Source organism: Phascolarctos cinereus, unplaced genomic scaffold, assembly GCF_003287225.1.
Source record: "Phascolarctos cinereus isolate Bilbo 61053 unplaced genomic scaffold, phaCin_HiC Scaffold_9;HRSCAF=440, whole genome shotgun sequence".
Classification (NCBI taxonomy): domain Eukaryota; kingdom Metazoa; phylum Chordata; class Mammalia; order Diprotodontia; family Phascolarctidae; genus Phascolarctos; species Phascolarctos cinereus.
The window spans coordinates 2,791,600-2,814,183 of record NW_027556402.1 but is presented as its reverse complement, the minus strand read 5'-3'; the positions used below and the strand labels follow the sequence as shown (position 1 = coordinate 2,814,183).

Genomic DNA, 22,584 nt, shown 5'->3' with positions numbered 1-22,584 from the left:
CATTTACCTTCTGTGTGACTTGGGGGAATGCCACTTCCCTTCTCTGGGACTTAGCTTCCAAAAATCAGGGGATTAAACCTGAAGACTTTTTTTTTTTAATTTTAAACATTCTTATTTAAAAATTTGCATTCCAAATTCTATCCCTTCCCCCTCCCTGAGACAGTAAGCAATCAGATATAGGTTATACATGTGCAATTATGTAAAACATTTCCATGTTAGTCATTTCATACAGGAAGACTCAAATAAAAGAAAAAGAATGAAAGAAAGTGAAACTAGCCTGCTTCAGTCTATATTCAATCAATATCAGTTCTGTCTCTGGAGGCAGATAGCATGCTTCATCACTAGTCCTTTGGGTTTGTCTTGGATCATTGCATTGCTGAGAAGAGCCAAGTCATTCACAGTTGATCATTGTTACAATGTTGCTGTTACTGTGTACAACAGTTCTCCTGGTTCTGCTCATTTCACTTTGCCTCAGACCATACAAGTCTTTGCAGGTTTTTCTGAAGTCTGCCTGATCATCATTTCTTATAGCACAATAGTATTCTGTTACACTCATATACCACAACTTGTTCCGCCATTCCCCAATGGATGGGCATCCCCTTAATTTCCAATTCTTTGCCACCACAGAAAGAGCTGCTAGAAATATTTTTGTACATGTGGGTCCTTTTCCTTTTGGGGGGACGGTGATTTCTTTGGGATATAGACCTAAGCAATGAACCTGAAGACTTCTCAGGTCCTTTCAGCTCTAAATGCATGCTCTTCCATTCTTTTTCTTCTCATTTTCCTACAAAGTGACTCCTTGGGGAACCAGACCTTTTGGAGCATGGGCACACGGTTAGAAGGAGGCATCTGGAAGCAGCTCTCCTGGTCCCCCAGAGTCTTTGGTTCTCCAGGCTAGACATCCTCAGCTCCTTCTATTGTTTTTCATTTGGCTTGAACTCATGGCCCTTTTCAGCATCCTGACTGTCCCTTTGGGGTGCCTGTTGGTAATCAATGTCCTAACTAAACTGTAAGACCCCAAACTAAATGCAGTTCTCCAGCTGTGGTCCAAGCAGAACAGTGCACACTAGAGCTCTCCTCTCCTCTTCCTTCCTCTTTCTTCCCTCCTCCTCCCCTCCCCTCTCCTCCTCTCTCCTCTCCTCCTCTCTCCTCTCCTCTCCTCTTCCTCTTTGTTCCCTTCTCCTCCTATCCCCTCTTCTCCCCTCTCCTCCTCTGTCCTCTCCTCTTCCTTCCTCTTTCTTCCCTCCTCCTCCCCTCTTCTCCCCTCTCCTCCTCTCTTCTCCTTCCCTCTCCTCAGGATCCTCCCCATTAGCATGAGAATCACACACAGCCTCCTGCGCTTGGTCTTCAGAGCCCCTTCCAGGCTTCTTATGCATTATTCCCCTTCACATGTGGATGGCTCACCCAAAGTGGCCGTCTCTCTGTTCCTCACAGACAATCTTGCTTCTCCCACCTGTAAGGCTTTGCATAGGCTGCGCCCCTTGCCTGGCACGCCATCCCTCCTGACTTCTGCCTCTGGAGGCTCTAGTTGCCTTCAGGCTCAGCCCAAGGACCTCCTCCTCCACGAAGCCTTGTCTGATTTCTCCCAAGGGCTGGTGCCTCCCAGCCCCTTCGCCCTAGAGAAAGCACCTTGTGTCACTTTGCCTGTATGGTGGAGGTTCTGACATGTGTACGTCTTGTCCACTGCTGCCTCTCTGATCAAGCGGAACTTCCCAGCAGCAGGAACGGTGTTGTCTTTGCATTTCCAGGGTGGCTAGCACGTAGCTGGCACACAGTAGGTATTTAATAATGGCTCGTCCCACTTTAGGAGCACATTTGAGGACAATGGTCACTCTTCATGGCTCGTTCCCATCCCACCCCCACATCCACCCTGGAGAAGGCACAGACTCTGGATTCCAAACCCCCAGGAGGAGCACAGATCCACCCCCACTGCAGAGGAGGGGGCCTGTGTGGCACTGGGCCATTATGGAAGGCACAGGCCAGCTCCAGGAGGTGGCCCAGCCCTTGGCACCCCCACCCCGAAGTCTATCAGACCTTCTCAAGTCATCCCCCGCCCAGGACCCCTGGCAGCCCCTTTGGGAAATCACTCTTCTGGGTATAAGTAGGGCTGGCTGGGCTTGTGAGAACTCCCCCCGCCCCCCACTGCACTGAGACCATCTGGAAATGTCCCCTCCTCCCTGGCTGAGCCACACCCACTCTGGCTTGCCCGCGTAGGTGTCCAGACCCGAAGGCATCAACTGGCCAGGCCACCCAGACCTCCGTCACTTGGCTGCATTCCACGTCACGGGCCGAGCTTCCAAAATCAGCTCTTCTAATCTTGGGTACCACTCTTCCAAGGCATGTAGGAAATTGGGCCTCTTATCAGAGGGCTGACGTCATCCTCAGCAAGATGAGAGCAGACTGTGCCCTCTGGGAGCAGGGTGCTCTGGACACAGTCCGTGCTCTGGCATCAGGCCCTGCTGAGATGCTTAAAGGGACCCAGAAACACTCCAGGGGGTCGGGGGCAGAGGAGAGAAGGCAGGGAGGCTTGTTCCACCGATCTCCAACTGATGGGTGGAAGTGAAGGCCATTTCACAAAGGTTCAAGGCTCAGAAATCATTCAGTCAAAACTCTGCCTCTCGAAAATTAGGGAACTAAAGTCCAGCGAGGAAAAAGCAAACCAGGGACACCCAACAAAAGAGTCAGGGGCAAAGCTGGGGCTAGAACCAATTTGGGGTTCTTTCCATCATTCCCCCAAATGACCCTAGGTTCAAGATTCTGAGTAGGTCAGCAACGGCCACAAATCAGAGCTCGCCAGCCCCCAACCGATCAATCAACATTTATTAAGCGCCTACTATGTCCCAGGCACTGTGCCAAGCACCTGGATACAAAAAGGGGCAAAAGACAGTCCCTGCCCTCAAGAAGCTTGCAATCTAATGGGGGCCAGGCAAGAAAGACGGCAAGCAAACAAAAGTACAAATTAGCTGTGGACAGGACAAATAATTAGCTGGGTGGGAAAGGCTTCCTGGGGGAGGTGAGAGTTATTCGGGACTTAAAGGCAGCCAGGGAGGTCAGAAGTCCAAGTGAAGGGGGGAGAACATTGTCGGCATGGAGGACAGTCAGAGAAAATGCAGGGGACGAGAGGGGAGGACCAGCCAGGAAGCCAGCCTCACAGAACTGAAGAGTAAGTACTGGGGAGTGAGGTGTGAGAAGAGTGGGGAGGCAAGAGGGGGCTGGTTACAAGGGCTTTGAATGCCAAAAAGCATTTTGTCTTTAGTCACTGAGTGTATTGAGTAAGGAGGTGGTGTGGTCCCACCTGCAGACCCCACCCCAGTCCAGATGTGAGGTGATGAGGGTCTGCACCAGGGGACGCAGTGTCCGAGGAGAGAAGGGACACTGCAAAGGTGAAATCACCAGGTCTCGGCACCATCCGCATACGGGGAGTGAGAGACGGTGAGGAGTCCAGGACAACGCCCAGGTTGTGAGCTGAGGGACCGGGCCGATGGTGATGCCCTTGACAGTGACAGGGAAGGTAGGCGGTGGGGAGCGTTTAGGGGGAAAGAGCAGGCGTTTTTGTTTTAGACGAGTTGAGTTGAAGATGTCTGCCGGACAGCCGGCTCGAGATGTCCACCGATGTGTTTGCTTTCACTTGACCAACCGGAAAGCGCGTTAGCTCCGAACAAAAACAAAGAAGAAAAAACCCACTTAATTTAAACAGCCTAGGAAAATAAGTGACAAATAAATCCCCCCTGTACCCACAGGGATGCAGGCTCCCCCGGGCTACCACAGCCAGTCAGAGAGAAGACATGTAGAGGGAACATACATGGAGTGGCCCACGTGGCCAGAGGCTCCAGACAGGACAACTGGCACTCTCTCTCCCCATGAAAAGCCTCCACTGTCCGGTGCTCCTTGCTCTTCTCTGCGGGCCACCTCCACTGATCAGCTGGGTGCTGCAGCTCTCTGCTTCCATCTGCTGGCATTTGGCTAGCACAGCCCCTTCCTTGCTCTGGAGGGGCCTCTCTGTTCTTTTAGCTTATAGCCTAGGCCTGATCACAGCTCTTTGGGAGATGCAAACCTGTCAGCCACAGGAGTCATCAGGTATTGTGGTAGGGACTCCCTCATTCCAGACTCCTCCAAGCTACAGCTTAAAATGCCCTTAACTCAAATCATATTCCTAAGTGGTTAGCCTGGATTCCCTTCAAGTATCCCAGAGACTCCACTTAGAAAAACGGCAAAGAACCTGGGGGGATGATATTCTTTTCAACCGCCATAATTCCCCTGGCTGCCATGCAAATCAATGCAGGAGCAGCATAAGAAAGGGTGGAGTTTAGTGAAATTGGCCACTTCTGCTCTACTTGACCCCCAGCAACCAAAATCACTGTCCTCCCTGCATGAGGACCCTACAAGTGCAAGGCACTGTGTGCACAGGGCACCACTAGGACAGGAAGACGGACAAGCCATAGCCTTGTCCTCATGGACCTTGAGTCTGGTAGGGTAGAACGAGATATACACTACATATGCTACATACATAGAACAAGGTGTGTACTACCAGAGACTATTTACCTAGAATGAAGTGTATAGTACTATATACTAGATACACAGAATGAGGTATATACTACTATCTACTATATATACTATATACACAGAATGAGGCATATTCTACTATCTACTATATATACTATATACACAGAATGAGGCATATACTACTATCTACTATATATGCTATATACACAGAACGAGGCATATTCTACTATCTACTATATATACTATATACACAGAACGAGGCATATTCTACTATCTACTATATATGCTATATACACAGAACGAGGCATATTCTACTATCTACTATATATACTATATACACAGAACGAGGCATATTCTACTATCCACTATATATGCTATATACACAGAACGAGGCATATTCTACTATCTACTATATATACTATATACACAGAACGAGGCATATTCTACTATCTACTATATATACTATATACACAGAACGAGGTGTATACTATATATTCTACATACACAGGATGAAGTGTACACTACTATATCCTATACACATAGAACCAGGTGCATATTACTATATTCTATACATACTATAATACATAGAAGGGGGTGGATTAGAATCTGCAGACCTTGAGCTCCCCCAGAGTGATGCTGATCCCTTGAAGGTGTCACAGATCATCCATGGATCAAGGAATGAGAGATGAAAGATCTCAGAGATCTCCTAGTCTGATCCCCTTTTGACAGATGGGGAAACTGAGTCACAGAGAGAAAGGGGGGCAGTATTGGCCTATAACGTCACAGGCCCTTGATTCAAATTCTGGCTCTGCCACTTACTACTTGCATGACCTTGGGCAAGTTCCTTGACCTCTCAACCTCAGTTTCCTCATCTGTAAATGAGAGCAAAAGGCAAACATATGGCATATTTTTCAAAATGTAAGCTGTTAAAAGTTTCGTGTATGTCAATAAGCTCAATTAACTTTTTGAAATAAAATGAAATGAAATGAAATATTGAAAATATAAATTGAAAAAATAAAACAAACAATGAAATAAAATAAAATAAAATGGGGGATCAGACTAGCTGACCTCAGTGTCTGCTTTCGTGAGCTCACCATCAGGGCACCCGCTTACGTCAGGCAGGTGGTAAAAGACGCCGAGACGGGATTTGAACTCAGGTCCTCTGGCTCCATATTGGGAGCTCTTTACCTCATCATCTCCCATACAGAAGTATGAAGTGTGTAGGTCTTTTCCCCCACTAGACTGTAAACTCCAAAGGGCAGAGACCCTTTCTTAACTGGTTCCACCACTCGCCCAGTGCCCGGCTTTGCCCAAAGTAAGCTCGGCACACGAGCCTGATGAATTAAACAGAAGTCTACCATTTGGATCATCTAATGTCAGAGGTCCCCCCTGGGCTCCAAATCACAGGATCTCAGTGGGTGTCTAGGCTGGCCTGGGGCCGATCAAGGAACCCCTTAGCCACAAGAGACCTAGCATGCTCCAACATCTCCCCAGGCAGCCCCTTGCTCTCTGGGACGGCTAGCATGGGTAGGAAGGCTTTCCTGACCTGCGACCTCAGTCTGCCCCTTGGGACTTCTACCCATTGCATCTAGTTCTACCCACCTTGGACCAAACAGATGCCCTTAAATTCTTGAAGGCAGTGGCCCTCCTCCCACGAAGTCCTCTTTCTCTTCACTGAGCTAAGCCTCCCCAGGGGCTTCAGTGACCTGTGGCTTTTCTCCATCATCTCGGTCACTGGAGATGGGTGGTCAGTCAGGTGGGTCAGGATCCATTCCTCCTGCAGGACCCGCTTCCTAAAACAGCCCCCGCATCCGGCCACAACGCTGTCGGTGTCTTTAAACCTGGTGTTCCCAAGGCTCCATCCTGAGCCTTCCTCTATCTCTCTGTCCTCTCTCTTCCATTGATCTGAACCCTTCCCAAGAGTCGGAAGATCATTTCTACGTAGATACCTCAGGAATCCACGGATCCAACCCTCAGACCTTTCCTGAACCCCTGTCCAGTGTCAGCAGCTGCCTGGGGGTCCTGCTGCTCACTCTCAGCCTTCTCCCCGCTGGACCCATCCCAGCCAGCAGGCTGTCCCCCTGCCTGCAAGGGATTAGCTCCCTGGCCTCAGGTGGATGATAGCCAGGGGCTGCCAGGAAGCGTTCTAACAAGAAGGGGAATGTATGCAGATGGATGTCGCTCTCTTAAGACTCGACACTCACCAAAACAAGCCCTGATTTGTAGGGCTTATCTATCTCAAAATGCTCATACTGAATTTTAACAATCCATTCAAGCTGTAGCCAGCGTACTTCTGAAGCAGCCAGTGGTTTCACAACACCACCATCAGCAAGCAGTAGGTGCTTTTATCCTTGTCTTACAGATGGGGAAACCAGGGGTGAGTGACTTGCTCAGGGTCATACAGCTAGGAAGTTTCCAGGACAGGACTGACTCCAGAGCTCTGCACCGTGCCCTCCTCCCTGTCCAGCTGCCTCCCTGAGGGTGCAGACTGTTTTTTTTCATTGTTTGCTTTTTGCATGGCTAGCACCTGGAACAGCAGGGACCTAATAAATGCATGTTGGATGGGAAGGATTCCCCCCTTCCCCCAACTCCTCGCTCCTGCCCAGGGCACTGCCATCCCTCCAGGCCCCCAGGTCCCCGCCTCCCCTCCTCTCCACGCATGTGCCCACCGCCCGTCTTCAGGCCCTCATCGCCTCTCTCTCTGCTCCACGCTCTTACAATAGCCTCCTAACAAGTCCCTCTCCCCCAGCCTCTTCTGCATCCATCCTCCAAACCTCTGCCACATGGCCCTGGTGAAACACCGCCACCGTGTGGCCCTTGGGAATATTGCTGTCAACGCTGAACGGCTCCAGAATGGGAAGGGACCTCCGTCCCTTGGGTCCAATCTCCTTAGTTTACAGGACAGGGGAAGTGACTTGCCCAACAGCACACAGGAAATGAGCCTCAGAGGCAGGATTTGAATCCGGGTCATTGGATCCCAGTGCCAGGGTGCTCCTGTAAAGGCACTTCTTCAGCTCTCGGGTTAAGGTTCATCATGACCCTGACCTGGTGCCCTACAAACAGGCTTCTCGGATCCCTGGCCTTCTCAGCAGGGGGTCTGTACCACGAGCTCCTCCCACTGACCTCCCATTCTCCTGCAGATGGATGGTCATAGGCCTGGGCTGCCCTTTTCAGGTCAGCCCAATATAATGAGCTTCTGGGCTATTCACACTGGTACTGGCAGGCTGGGTCCCCAGAGAAGCAGCTCCTCCTCCTCTCAGGGCTCTGGCTAAGCCCGGGGATCTGCCTTGGTGTGCCTCATGGGCCCCCACCAGTGCGCTTCCCATTAATGATCAGCCGGCCAAATTTAATGAACGTCTCCTAAAAGGTGTTTACTAAAAAGGGCATGGCAAGAATCAGGCTCCCAGATTCAGAGCTAGAACAGTTGGTACCAAACATTTCCCCAAAATATGGAGCATACTCTCTCAAAAACATACACAACATCCATGGAGATTTGTTGTTCAGTCCTTTCAGTCATGTCTGATTCTTTGTGACCCCATTGGGGGTTATCTTGGCAAAGATACTGGAGTGGAGTGGTTTGCCGTTTCCTTCTCCAGCTCATTTGACAGATGAGGAAACTGAGGCAAACAGTGTGAAGTGACTTGTCCAGGGTCACACAGGAAGACGAGTCTTCCTGACTCCAGGCCCGGCACTCTATCCACTGTGCCACTAGTGAGGCTCAAACTGAAGCACAGTTAGTGAGGTGTCTGTGTAGAGAACACACATGCCGATTCCTTTTCTGAACTTTCTTGTCTTCCTTCATGGAACTCCCCTGACGTTCCTGTGAGGTGCAGCCCTCTTCTGCCTTCACGGCTCAGCTGGACTTCTAGGATCTGTGGCTTCTGAGAGCCCATCTGGAGCATCTTTCGCTGCTGCCAGGGTCATGTTCCTGGAGGATGCTGCTATCCTCGGGCAAACATTCTTCTGCAACTTCTGCTAGAGCTGCCACCATGACCAGCCACTATAATATTAATGGAACGAGTAATCTGGTATGTAATCGCATAGCACAAGGCCTGGCGCACAGCAGGCATTTAGTCAATGTTTACTGGCGCAATACAGGGACTGGCCAGTGATGTCCTATGACCACATTCAGACCCTGTGCTAGGCACTAGGGATACAAATGAGAGAAAGAGAGATAGCCCCTGCCTTCAAGAAGCTTATGATCTAATGGAGGAAGACGACACACAAAAGGAAACGGGGAGGGGAGGCAAGGGAGACAGGCGCTGAAGTGTGTCTTGTTGCGTGGAGCTAGAAATCAGCAGAGCTGCAGATTGAGAGTAGAATGAGCTGGAAAGTCCAAATGCTGCCCTCTATAATGGAAAGCTGGGGGCACGGCTTCAGTGGGGAGAGGAGCCTGAGGGGAGTGGGAAAGAGCCGGGCATCTGAGGCGATGAGATCAGGAGTGATCAGCTTGTGCCTGTTGGCCAGGAAGCGATGGCACCAGCTGCCAAGATCTTAGTTTTGTTTTCTCATGCTGAGCTTCAAGCCAGCCTTTACTCTTTCCTCTTTCACCCTCATCGAGGCTTCTTACTTCCCCGTCATATAGCTGAGACTATAGATATTTCTCCCGGCAACCTCGGTTTTGGCATTTCACATGATGTCCTCTGTTTGTAAGTTAAATAAGGTGACGCTATGCAGCCTTGTCTTACTCCTTTCCCAATCTCAAACCAATCGGTCATTCCGTGTTCATTTCTAATGGTTGCTTCTTGACCCACATACAGGTTCCTCAGGAGACAAGACAATCTGGCACTCCCTTTTCTTTGAGGACTCGTCACATTGTGTCGTTCAATGACGCCATGATGGCATCCATTCAGAAGGTGTCCAATACGCTCCTGGGGAAGAGCAGAGGATGACCACAAGTAGCTCCGGCACTAATGATGCAGCTGGCCAAAACCCAAAGGAAGCTCAGCCGCAGATGTGTCCTGGGATGAGAGGCAAATCTGATGCTGTAAAGATCAATGTTGCACGGGAACTGGGAGTGTGAGATCTCTGAACCAAGGCAAGCTGGATGAGGTCAGACAAGAGGTAGAAAGATTAAACGTCGACATCTTGGGTGTCAGGGAACTTAAGTGGACAGGAATGGGTGGATTTAATTCAGGTGATTATCACATATACTACTGTGGGCAAGAATCCCTTAGAAGAAATGGAGTAGCCCTCATAGTCAATGAAAGCAGTATTGGGTGTACTCTCAAAAATGACAGAATGTTATCTGTTCGAATCCAAGGCAAACTACGTGACACCATGGTAATCCAAGTCTGATACTGAAGAGCCAAAGTCGATCAGTCCTATGGAGACCTACAACGTCTTCTAGAAATAACACCAAAAATGGATGGCCCATTCATTGTCAGGGATTGGATGCTAAAGTAGGAAAGCAAAAGATAATTGGAATAACAGCCAAGTTTGGCCTTGGATACAAAATGAAGCAGGGCAGAGACTGACAGAGTTTGGTCCAGATAACTCGCTGGTCATGGCAAACACTCTTTTATACAACAACCCAAAAGGCGGCTCTATACATGGACATCACCAGATGGCCAGTACTGAAATCAGGCTGGTCACATGCTTTGCAGCCAAAGGTGGAGACACCCTATACAGTCAGTCAGAACGAGACAGATCATGAGCTTCTCATTGCAAAACTCAGACTTAAACTGAAGAAAGTAGGGAAAACCGTCAGACCACATAGGTAGGACCTAAACAACATCCCTTATGAATATGAAGCGGAGGCGATGAATAGATTTAAGGGATTAGATCAGAGAGAAGAGTGCCTGAAAAACTATGGACAGAGGTTGGCAATATCGTACAGGAGGCAGCAACAAAGAACGTCCCAAAGAAAAAGAAGAGCAAGAAAGCAAAATGGCGGTCTGACGAGGCTTTACAGATAGGTAGAGAAAGAAGGAAAGGGAAAGGAGGAAGGGAAAGATCTGCCCGACTGAAGGCAGAACTCCGGAGAACAGCAAGGAGAGATAAGGTTTTCTTACATGAGATCTTCACACCTTGTGGCTGAGCCTTTCCCCATCTGCCATCATTTTCTTGAAGCAGAAGCGCATGGTGGCACCCAGCGGAGCGTGGGGTCCAAAGGGATAGCCAGGCTGAGTTCTGAGCAAGAGAAGAGAGAATCTGGCATTTCTGGAGGCAGAAGCTACAAAAAGAACTCACAAATAGCGTAGCCGTAAAGGAGAACATTGACCTTCTCTTGGCCAGGGTTGTCTGGGGTTGGAGGAGGCCCCTCCCAGTCCTGACCGTCTGTGACTCTGGGACTCCTGAGGTTTTTCCTCGTGTTCCTGATGACACTGGCTGCTCCAGTCATAGCCTTGTGGTCAGGGCTCCACCCCTCCAGTGGCTCCAGCAACACCATGCCGAGATGTGTTCCAAGAGGAGGATCCAAGCTTCCCAAGAGACAGTCCTGCTGGATTTTAGCCCAACACGAGGGAGATAGCTCATCAGAATATCAGAAATGTATGCGAGGAGGGCCAGAGGTGTAGACATACACTGGGGCTGCTCTCTCAACTGCCATTCCAACACAGGCTGGGTCTCCAGGTGCATGTGTATATTATGAGTGTGCATGTGTGTATTACGAGTGTGAGCATATGTGTGTATTACAAGTGTGAGCATATGTGTGTATTATGAGTGTGTGTGTATGATGTGTGTACATGAGTGTGTGCATAGCGCATGTTATAAGTGTGAGCATATATGAGTGTATGTGTGTATTATGAGGGTGCATGTGTGTATTATGTATGTACGTGTGTGTGTAGTGCGTCTGTTATAAGTGTGAGCGTATGAGTGTATGTGTGTATTGTGTGTATGTGTGTTGATTGTGTATGTGTATATTAAGTGTTAGTGTATGTATGCATTATGAGTGTGAGCCTGTGTGTATTATGAATGTGTATGTGTGTATGAGTGTGAGCATGTGTGCATTGAGTGTGTCTGTATGTGCGTGTGTATGAATGTGTACTGTATGCGTACATACATGTGTATATCATAGGCCTGTGTATACATGTGTATGAATGTATATATGTGTATGTGAGTATGCATACCTATGAGTGTGTATATTACGAGCGTATTGTGTGCGAATGTGTGTATTATGAGTGTGTCTGTATAAGAGCACATGCATGTGTATGACATGGGCATATGTGTGTGCATGGGTGTGTGTGTGTCTACATGAGCACACGTGTCTCACGCGTGTCTCACACACTCTCCCTGCCAGCTGCCCTTAGGCCCGACTACTCGGAGCTCTTCCCATGCCCCGCCCCCACCTTCCTTCTGATACCCAGTTGACTGGAAGCTCCCTGAGGGCAGGCGCCTCTTCCACCTCTTAGCAGTCCTGGGGCATCAGAGGGAGGGAGGCTCTACTCACTCCAGGGGCACAAGACAGAAAGCACCCCTCAAAGGCATCCACAAGCATTTATTAAGCACCAGCTGTATACTATGGGGGGGCAGCCCTGCCCTCAAGGGGCTTACATTCCTCAAGCAAGCGTGTGCTGGATCTCAGGATGAGAACTGAACCTGGGACTTGGGTGGTGCGGGGACCTCCCAGTGAGGAAGCTCCCTCCACTAACGCAGATGGGCCTCTTCTAGGCATCCCATGGTCTTAGAGAGTAGCTTCTCTGAGGTTGCCTCAGTTTCCTCCACTCTAAAATGGAGGCGGTACCACACTACTCCTGTAGAGGGGGCTGCTGTAAAGCCGGTAACGCTGCCGCAGGTCCCCCTCCCCAGGCGCCCTGAGCAGGGCCGGGTCGGAAAAACCTCCTCGCGACGTATTCCGGGCCTCCGCGGCCGCCGTAGCTCCAGGCCGGGCCGGAAGCGCGAGACGCACCGGAAGTGTTGCTTGCGCCTGCGCAACAAAAGGGAGGCGGGACTCGCCGCAGCGAGTTCGCGGTAGTTTTGACGCGCTCCGGAGCCCTCGGTGTCGGCTGCCCTCGGTGTCCGCCGCCATGGCCGAGTACGCTTCCGTCAAGTCCACCAAGCTGGTGCTGAAGGGCACGAAGGCCAAGAGGTGAGGCCGGGCGGGGCCGGACTGGGCAGAGCAGGTCCTACGAGCCCTCCCCCCCCCCCCCGTCCAGGCTGGGGCGAGGGCGGCTGCAGGGGGAGGGGGAGGAGGAATGGAGCGGGCGCTACGGGAGAGAGGCCCGGCTGGAGGCGGGGTCGTGACGTCACCCACCGACCCTGTTCCTCCGAGCTCTGAGGAGCTCCCGGGACCGAGGGCGTCAGCAGCCGGCAGGGGGTGGGCCTGCGTGTTCCTGTCCTGGCCGGCAGGCGCTCGCGCTAGCTGTGCGCATGCGCCCCAGAGGAGCGGCTCATGGGGGGTTGGCCACTCTTGGGCCGCCCCCGACCCCTCCCCCTGCGTCATCCCCGCGGCTGCCCATCTCCCGCCCTGACCCCGGCCCGGGGAGCCCCAGGTGCCCTCTTTGCCTCTGACATCGCGCGGCCGTCACGGGCCTCGTGTCTTACAGCAAGAAGAAGAAGAGCGCGGAGAAGAGGAGGCGGGGGGACGAGGAGGAGGAGGCGCAGCTGGACTGCGTGGGTGAGTCCGGGGGCCCGGGGCTCTCCCCCCCCACCCCTGCACAGCGGTCAGCGGGCCCCGGGGCGCGGTCCGAGGAAGCGAGAGGACTTGTTTCTTTTGATTTTTAGGAAACTGGTGGGCGGTCAGAAACTTGGGGGAGATTTCCGGAACCATCGCGATCGAGATGGACAAAGGAACCTACGTCCACGCCCTGGACAACGGCCTCTTCACTCTGGGAGCGCCCCATAGAGAAGGTGCTAGCCGCAAGCCTGGGAGTGAAGGAGTGAGTGAATGAATGAGTGAGTGAACCAGCAGGTGAGTGAGTGAATGAACGAATGAATGAATGAGTGACCGAGTGAATGCATGAGTAAATGAGTGAGTAACTGAGTGAATGAATGAGCGAATGAGTGAGTGAATGAGGGAGTGAATGAATGAGTGAGTGAATGAATGAGAATGAATGAACGAGTGAGTGAATGAATGAATGACTGAAGGAGTGAACGAATGAATGAAGGCCCTCAGGTTGGGCTGTAGGCCCACAGGCAGAGGATGGGCACACTGTGAGGCAGGAGGCCCTGGGTTCAAATTTGGCCTCAGTCTTACTGCATGTGTGACCTCAGACTGGTCACTTCACCTCCGTCTGCCTTGTTTCTTCAACTGTAAGATGGGGATACTAAGGCTGCCTTGAAGATCCAGACTAGATCGATCTGGGGGCCCTCTTCAGTGTTATCATAAGGCAGAGCGTGGCTAAGGACTGGCCCAGGGTCTCACTGCCAGTAAGTGTCTGAGGCTGGATTTGAACTCGGATCTTCCTGAGTGCCATCTGCTGTGATCCTAGCCACCAGAAGGAGGCTGGCTCTGGCTGCCACAAAGTATTAGGGAGGGGTCTTTGATGCCAAGGGGGCTGGGCAGGCATTGGAAGGAGCCTGGCAGGGTATGGCCTAGCCAAGGGACTGGGAGGGACTTAAGTTGGTAAGCAGGGATTAATAATGGAGGGAGGAGAGGGAAGACAGCACCAACTGGAGAGGAACAGGACCCAAGTACAAATCCCAGCTCTGCCCTTGGTCCCTGGGTAACTGGGGGCCAGCCTCGATTGGCCCCTCTGTGAAGTGAAGGTATGGGCCGACTCAGGGCCCTGGGAGGGCAGTCACAGAACAGCGGCTCATGGAGTGAGCCCCGCTCTGGGGGCAGCCGGAGCCACGCCTGGGCCTGGAGGCCCTTGTGCTGAGCAGCTCCTCGGTCAGTGCTTCCTTGAGGGACCCGGCCCAGAGGGCTGGAGCGAGAAAGCGGGGAGGGTCAGCAAAGGATCCATGGCGGCAATGCCGTAAGAAAACTGGCCAGGCCAGGGTGGCGTCCCTGCCGAGCCTCCATCCCTCTCCCTGGGATCGTCCAGGAGGGAGGGTGGCTTTGTCCCAGTGGCCCGTCTCTTGTCAATGCTTCTGTTTTCTAGATGATGAGGGCCCCAGCCCCCCTGAGCAGCTCACGGCGGTCAAGCTGTCTGATTCCAGGTAATGTGGACCACCACAGTGCAGGGAGAGGGGTGTTCGTCCTGTCGAGGACCCCACAGACAGGCTTTCTGTGGTTCCCCTGGGCTAGGCATTGGTGGGGATCCCCAGATGGCAGGCCCAGGCCCTATCCTCGGGAAGGGAGGCATGAGGGGGCGCAGAAGCTGGGCCTGACTGCCCTTTCCTGTTGGTTTTCTTAAAGAATTGCCCTCAAGTCCGGCTACGGGAAGTACCTTGGCATAAATTCAGACGGCCTGGTTGTGGGGCGATCCGATGCGATAGGACCCCGGGAGCAGTGGGAGCCGGTCTTTCAGGACGTGAGTGGCGGTGCTGGCTGTGAGTGCCAGGGAGGGCAGCGGGCTTTGACAGGCCAGTGATTCATTGTTGTATCCATCGTGACTCTGATGCATGTCTCTCGTTCGGTGAATTCTCCAGTAAAGTGACTTTGAATCTCGTGAATACCCTTTGGTTTTCATATCCCTGTCGTTCCTAGGTGTGTCCCACCTGCTGAGCCCTCTCTTCCCGGTTCATGCAGTGACCACATCTGACTGTGCGAGCGTTGCCCCACATCTTCCAGCCCATGAGGCCCTCCTCGTACCCGAGGGAGGTGCGTTTGCTCGCCATCAGTGACTCAGCCTTTGGCTACACTTTCTCCGGCGTCTCACTGACAGCATCATAAACGTTGGGCGTAGTGGTTTCCTGGCTCTGTTCTTTTCCATTTCTTTACATGTTCATACATATCTTACTGGGTTTCTCTAAATTCCTCATGGCTCTCGTTTCTTTCAGTGCAATAATTTCAGTTTCCCTGAAGTGTTTCCAGCCATTCTGTCATTGACAGGCACCTGCCCGCTTGGTATCTGTCTCTTACTGCTTCTGTAGGTAGAATTCTGACTGTTTTGGTATACGTGGGGCCTTTCTTCTGGTCTTTGACCTTCTTGGGACACGTGCCTGGCAGTGAGATCTCTGGGTCAAAGGACACGGACAATTTAGTGAATGAAGAGGCCAATCAACAGGTCTACCAACTATGTATAAATGGACCTGTCTTCCCAAAGCCCCAATATGGAGGATTCCTGGTTTTTGCCACTTTGGCGTTTATTTACTGGGTGTCAAGTGGAAGCTTATACCTTTTTTCTCTTCAGTGATTTAGAGCAGTTTTCACATGGCTGATGACAGTTTTCAAGTCTTTTAAAATTTTGTTCCTATCCTTGGACCACTTACCCTTAGCCAAGTTACTTTTTTTTTCTAACCCAGGGGAAGATGGCTTTGCTGGCTTCAAACAGCTGCTTTATCAGATGCAATGAAGAAGGTGACATAGAGGCCAAGAGCAAGACTGCAGGGGAGGAAGAAATGATCAAGGTAGTCACGCCGCAGCAGCTCGGGGGAGGGGCTGTGACTGTCCCCGGGCGTCCTCCCTTTGGGGCACAGAGCTCGTGTCACAAGTGCCTTCTCGTGCCTGGCCACAGCCACTCTCCAGTACCTGGGAACGTCAGGGTCTCTCGACGTTACCTGGGTACTAGCGGGCCATCCATTTGTGCCCTCTGTCTGCCACCTGGCATCCCTTGTTCTGACTGTGTCAGTCTCCTCTCCTTACCCAGACGTTCTTGAAGGTTGTCTCTTAGCCGGTTCCACAAGCGTGGTTCTCTGTCGGGGGTGTGCAGCCCCCCCATTAGACTCCCTGGGGACTGGCACATTCTATTCTTTGTCTATTCGGCGCCTCACGGCCACATGGCGTCTTCAGAAGAATGCGTGGTTTTTGTTTAGTTGTTTTTCAGGCCTGTCTGACTCTCTGTGCCTTTGTCTGAGGTTTTCTTGGCAGAGATACTGGAGTGGTTTGTCATTTCCTTCTCCAGCTCATTTTACAGATGAGGAAACTGAGGCAAGCAGGGTGAAGTGACTTGCCCAGGATCACACAGCTAGAAAGTATCTGAGGCCAGATTGGAGCTTAGGGGAGAGGAGGCTTCCTGAGGCTTCCAGGCCTGGCGCTCCGTCCACTGCACCACCCAGCTGCCCCCTTCAAAAGAATACTGATGTGAAAAAAGACGGATTTTAGTTTCAGGGATAGCCTTGGGACTACTGACAGCACCACATGAGCTCCCGTTCGGGTCTCAGTGCAGCTCCTCCTCCGCTGCGAGGGCTGCCTGCCGTACACAGGCCGATGGGCCGGCTCCATCACGTGGTCACCAGGCAGCCTTCATCTGTCTGCTCAGGTCTGTTCGGGGGGTATGGAGGATTAGGCCAGCTCCTGTGGAGCCGGCGGCCCTGGTGGAGGCAGCGCTCCTTCCTCAGCTGGACTCTGCCCCAGAAGGCCTCCAGGATGGTGGCAGACCTTGGCAAGCACACAGCTCTGTCCTGCTCAGGCCTCATCCGTTCTGCTCCCTCTGCTTGGGATAGCAAAGTGGTCTTGGTTGTTTCATCGAGGGACCCCTTTTTGAAGGGGCCAGTATTTCCTCCAGGAAGGAAACGAGCATTTATGTAGCACCTGCTGCATGCCAGGCCTCAGGCGAAGCGCTGTGCAAATGGGGTCTCCTTGGATCCTCTTCTGACCCCTGTTGCCCAGATGAGCAAGCTGAGGCAGGCAGAGACAAGCACCTTGCCCAGGGTCAGCCAGCTCTTCAGTGCCTGAGGCTAGATTTGGACTCGGATCCTCCTTCCTCCAGCCTGGTGCTGGGCCCTGGGGTGCCGCCTGGCTGTATCCACAGAGTTAGCAGCCGGCTGGCTCCAGGGGCCTCATCCCTCTGACCCCTCCATGCAGTGAGGCCCGTGCAGCAGCTCCCATCCACCCGCCTCCCCCTGGTGCCCTCCAGGAGCCTTCTCTCTCCACTCTTGCAGTTGTCGGCAGGCGTGTTTACGTGGCCGTCCTTTCTGTAGAGGGGGCACTCCCTTGTAGGCCCTGTTACTGAGGGACTTGATCCTTTCCTTGCTTGTTATTGAGGGGGTCTCCTCAAGTTGTTAAGAATAACACGTGCCCTGCTTCATTCTCCTCCAAACCCCGACCTCTAGATTCGCTCTTGTGCGGAAAGAGAAACCAAGAAGAAAGACGACATTCCTGAAGAAGACAAAGGAAACGTGAAGCAATGTGAAATCAACTACGTGTGAGTGTCCTGCATGGGGTGCACAGGTGGAGAGGTGAATGGGCATCTGATGGAGGGGTGGGTGGGTGGGTGGCGGATTCTACTCTCCTCTGACACATTCCCAGCGGACATCTGTTTCCTCAAGGAGCTTTTTTGGATGCCCCATTTGGGGTTGGGGGGGTGGAGAAAGGAAGCCGTAGAGTTGAAGTTCTAGGAAAGAGAGCCCTGAAAACAGCCCCAGCTGGGCCACTGAAGGAATAATATCTGTGCCAGGTCTGCCCCAGAAAGTGGCTTGTGTTTCCCAGAGCCAGGCTCTCGTAGTATTTCACCCTGGGGGACGACCCGCCAAGACACACTGGTGCCCCCCCCGTACCCGTTGGAGGCTGCAGTGTGACACTTAAGTCAGGTGGTTGTGGCCCCTTCTCTGGACAAGGTCAGGGGATATCTTCACTTCACAACATGGTCATGCTTCCTGGGATCCTGACACCTCCTGACCAAAGCCTGTTGGGTCAGAGGCTTTAGAACCAGGAAGGACCCAGTGGCCTTTGGTCCAGTCTGCCTCAGTGAGGGGGCTTAGCCAGGGCCCAGCTCTGAGTCTAGTGACTGTTGGCATGTCGCTTGGTCAGTAACCGGCTTCATGGGCCCTTCACGGGTAGATGTCGAGGGGTCCGTGCACCTGGGTGGGGGATCACAGTGCCTTAGCTTCCCCTCACATCAGGCTGATGTCCAGCCTTTCCTTCACTTCTTCCAAACCCTGATTCTGAGGGAGGTCACCCTCGACTTCCCCCAGCGAGCACCCGAAGGGCCCTCCATCCAGAACTGAAGTGGGCGGGATCCTGGTCCTGTCTTCCATCTCACGCGTGGCCAGGCTCAAGGTCTGCTTTCTGGAGTGTCCAAGTTAGCAGCTTTCACTCCGTTCAGCATGTTTGTAAATAACCTAGAAAACTCGGAGGGAGAAGAGAGGGGAGGGGGCAGAGAAGAAGGGAGAAGCATCCATTGAGCAGCTGTGTTGGTGTGGAAGAGTCAGATACAAGGGCGGGCCTTGCCCGCAGGGAGCTTCCGCTCCAGTGTGCGGTCCTGGACAGGCGGGCAGGGTGGCGAGCAGAGCCCAGGGGTGCGGCAGGCAGGTGCCGAGGGGCAGCAGGGAGTGCCCTGTGGGCCCCACGGCCCTCCCCGCTCGGGAGCCGGTTCCTCATTCCCGTGTGGCCTCTGGTCTGGGGCAGCAGAGGGATTCCTCCTGAGTGGGCCCTTGGCCCTCACTGCTGATTTCCGTCTTCTCCCCCCGGTTGTTAACTTCTCAGCAGTCTTTCAAAGGAAACCATTTCAGGGATGGATTAGGCCCTGGAAACCCCCCCCCCCCCAAAGAGGAGCTAGGTCTGAGCCTGGGCAGGCCACAGTGCCAGGCATCTGTCTGGTGCTCCGGCCCAGGGGGGCGGGGAGAGATCTGTCTCCACCCCAGGAGACATCTCACCAGGCCATCAAGATTCCAGGAGTCAGGGCCACTCCTCCAATGCTGGTGTAGGATGAGTCTCGGGGGGGGGGGGTTAGCAGGACGGGAGGGGGTGCGGAAGGTGACAGGAAGAAAACCGCTATCAGCAGAAGTGAAGAAGCAAAACTCCCACACCTCCTGGCTTTTCTCCAGCCTGTGGTAGGGTGAGGACTGGATCAGGACATGTGCCTCCACACTCTCCGCTGGTACAGATAGTGCCCCCTCCCCTGCCTGGGAACTCAAAGCCACCGTGGCCAAAAAAAGGTGCCCAGCATCGTGTCTTTGGCCAGAAGAGACCACTGCTGGCGTCCGATGCTGACGCCTGCCCTGCTGCGAACACCTGTTGGGCCTTGGGCTCCCAGGGCCTCATCCACACTGAGTGGTGCAGTGGGTAGAGCGTGGGGCCTGAGTTCAGATCCAGCCTGTGCCATGCCTCACTTAGCTGTGTGACCCTGGGCAAGGCAACGAACCTTTGCCTCTTTTTTTTCCTCTGTGCAATGGGTATAAGAATGCAGACTTCCTGCCAGACTTGTAGGGAGGATCACAGGTGATGATAACACAAGTGAAGGGCTTGGCGTCATCATCGTCATCATTATTATTATTATATGGTTTGGTTTAACGTGGTTTTTCTTAACAGAAAGAAATTCCAGAGTTTCCAAGACCACAAACTTAAAGTAAGCAAAGAAGACAGCAGAGCGCTGAAGAAGGCCCGGAAAGATGGACTTTTTCACGAGACGCTCCTGGACAGGTGAGTCTTTGGCCTTCCTTTGCACGCTGAGTTCAAATCCAGCCTCCGGAGGCGCCATTTTTAGATTCAGTTTTCCTATCTCCATATTCGTCATGCTTGTGAACCCAGTACAAAACGCTCAAGTCCGGAGAGAGCAAAGAAGGCACCACCCAGGCTGCCCCCCCCATGTGCACACACACTGAAACGTGTACAGCCGCACACTTGTATACCCTGCATGCACATATTCAGATGCACACTTGTACACCTGACACACGTACACACACACACTCAAACGTGTATACAGTCGTGCATTTTTATAACCTGCACACATATTCAGGCACAAATGTGGGTACACACGCATGCACATAACACACATACGCCATACACACACAGGCATGCAGGCATACACAACACACACACACACACACACACACACACACACACACACACACACACACACACACACACAGAGTCATTCCCACCCACAGACAGCGCTCTGACCAGAGACAACCTCTGCTCCCCCTGTGATCCCCTGGTCTCAGGCTGGCCCCTCCCTCCGCGCCGTCCCAGCCTGGGCATCCCTCGCCGCCCTTCTGGCTCTTCTGTCCCATCCTGGTGATACAGAAGAGGGTGAATGGGCGTAAGGGAATCACGCTTTTAAAATGGGGGTTTCTTTCCATTCCCATGGATTCGTATTGGGTCCAGGGAAGGAAAACTTTCTGAATCCTCACGTCTTCCTATTTGTTGCCAACTTCCGTGCAGTGAGAAGCAGCCTGCCACAGCGGGCTTGGAGTCAGAGGCTCTGGGTCCAGTCCCACCTGACTTCCCTTCCCTAGGCCTTGGTTCCCTGCTCTGTGAAGTGAAGGCCTTGAAGGCCCCTCCAGCTACAGACCTAGGCTCCTAGAATCCCAGTGCTTCTCTGTGGACCGGGGAGTATGTGGTGTCTGAGCCTTGCCTCTCAGAGGCCCCCCCCCAGGCCTTACACTGTCCCCCAGCGGGATGGGGAGGACCCGGGCTGCTGTGTGGGCTCCTTTCAGAGGGCTGGGGAGCCCCAGGCTGAAGAGGGGGGAGGTTTAGGAGACGCCCCTGGAGGGTTCCTGCTCACCTCTTCCTGGGACGCGGTGGGGGGGCTGTCTGGTGGCAGGTGGAGCTGGAGGGGAGAAGGGCGGCTCCTGTGAATGACCTCAGGCCCCAGGGGAGGGGGCTGGAGGGAGGGGACAGTGAGATAGGGCCTGGCTTGTTTCCGGCCCCTCCCTGTTCTGTAGGTGAGGTCAGCCGGGTCAGGGCTGCCTGCTGGGGCTCCCACCCCAGACCCACGTTTTCTGCCGGGTTCGGCTGCCTCTCATCTCACCGAGAGACTCTGTCGTTCCCGTATTTTGAAGTGAGAACATAATGTGGAACGGGCTGCGGCCTGGGGAAGGGCGTCCTGCCGCGGGGCCCCCTCGCTCCTCCCTGAGCGAGGGCAGCATCCCCCAGCAGGCGTGGCTTCATCTGGCAATGCTGCTGCCTTCTCGCATGGCTCACTCTTGTAGAATGAGGTTCAGGTTCAGTTTGCCACAGTCCTGGAGAGTGAGGCTGGCCCCTGCAGGGCTCTGCCAGCTCCCAGGCCCTCTAGCCTCCCGCCGAGTCCCAAGGACCAAGCCTAGGCAGCCGGGTGCCATAGAGCAGGAGATAACCACCCCTCTCTAGCAAGCGGGAGGCCGTCTTAGGGCTGGAGGAGGCCTTGTGCAGAGCCTCGTGCGACAGCGGAGGACACTGAGGCTGCAGCTTCTGGGACCCGGGCCGTCTGTCACAGGCAGGGGGCACTTACCTTTGCTTGGTTCTGTTTCTGTTTGTTTAAACAGGAGAGTCAAGTTGAAAGCTGACAGATACTGCAAGTGAGGGCCAGGTTCTGTCTGCCTTTTTATCGTTATTCCTGAATAAAACGCTCGGCCCATGGGATTCTGTGTACAGAAAAGTTGTGTCCTTTGTGTGGTGACCGTGGCGTCACCCCGGGGCCTGGCTGGAGGACCCGCATTCTCCTTGGTTCTGCCGCTGCACTCCCCCCACCTGGAGAAGGACCCGCAATCCTGGGGCACTGCAGGCGCCTCCTGCGGGACCAGATCCAGGCATTTAAGTTGGGGCGCGTGGCCCGTTGGCTGAAAACTAGAGCAGAACTCGATTTCAAAGCCCGATGGGGAGAAACTGCAGCTTGATGCAGGCCCAGAGAGGCACAGGCCACAGGGTGAAGACTTTGAAGACCCTTCCCCATGCCTACAGTGTCTCCAGGGAACGGGATGGCCCCTTGCAGGGGGCCCTGCCTGAGGGGCATCCCATGGGTGGGTTCCTCACCGCACGTCCCAGAAGGGTATCAGTTCACCACGCTTCCCTCCTTCAGGGGAATGGTACCATGCTCACCCTGACAGTGGTCCTCCAGCTCCTGGGAAAGAAAGCGGCCAGAGGGGGCAGGGCCCTCAGGGTCTCGCCCATGGTGCAGCAAGGCTGTGGTGCCTGGGGTGCACCCCCACCCCACAATAAACCTTACCTCTGGATTGACTCTGGTGTCTTTGTTGTGCGTACGAGTGGGGGGTGTCTGTGAATCAGTGACTCAGGTGTCGGGATGATGCAGATATTCATGGCAGCGTTTTTGTGGTCATGAAGAGCCAGGAATAAAGGGGGTGCCCCATCCTCGGGAATTGGCTCAGGGATCTCGATCTCGGGCCAGATGGCGTCTCACAGAAAGACTCGTTCAGCCATTTCAGCCGTGCCCAGCTCTT

General features: G+C 53.3%; 1 protein-coding gene and 1 long non-coding RNA gene across 2 annotated transcripts; one reads left to right on the top strand and one right to left on the bottom strand.

The window, feature by feature from the left end:
* Nucleotides 1-2,803: 2,803 nt before the first annotated feature.
* LOC144455356 (uncharacterized) lies at nt 2,804-7,100 on the bottom strand. Its single transcript, XR_013484071.1, has 2 exons — nt 6,106-7,100; nt 2,804-5,375 (listed from the first exon to the last, which is right to left on the bottom strand). It is a non-coding gene; the product is annotated as an uncharacterized LOC144455356 (long non-coding RNA).
* A 5,278-nt stretch (nt 7,101-12,378) lies between these two features.
* On the top strand, nt 12,379-22,363 carry FRG1 (FSHD region gene 1). Its single transcript, XM_020976765.2, has 9 exons — nt 12,379-12,532; nt 12,990-13,060; nt 13,168-13,293; nt 14,487-14,544; nt 14,744-14,858; nt 15,793-15,897; nt 17,542-17,633; nt 19,739-19,849; nt 21,673-22,363. The coding sequence occupies exons 1-9, from the start codon at nt 12,471-12,473 to the stop codon at nt 21,707-21,709; spliced, it is 777 nt and encodes a 258-aa protein (XP_020832424.1). The 5' UTR covers nt 12,379-12,470; the 3' UTR covers nt 21,710-22,363.
* Nucleotides 22,364-22,584: the final 221 nt, after the last annotated feature.

Bases quoted from the DNA above. Each gene is read 5' to 3' on its own strand.
- FRG1 (XM_020976765.2), top strand. From the start codon at position 12,471: ATGGCCGAGTACGCTTCCGTCAAGTCCACCAAGCTGGTGCTGAAGGGC. The intron at 13,061-13,167 runs GTGAGTCCGGGG...TTTGATTTTTAG, and splicing joins GGCGCAGCTGGACTGCGTGG to GAAACTGGTGGGCGGTCAGA. The intron at 14,545-14,743 runs GTAATGTGGACC...GTTTTCTTAAAG, and splicing joins GTCAAGCTGTCTGATTCCAG to AATTGCCCTCAAGTCCGGCT.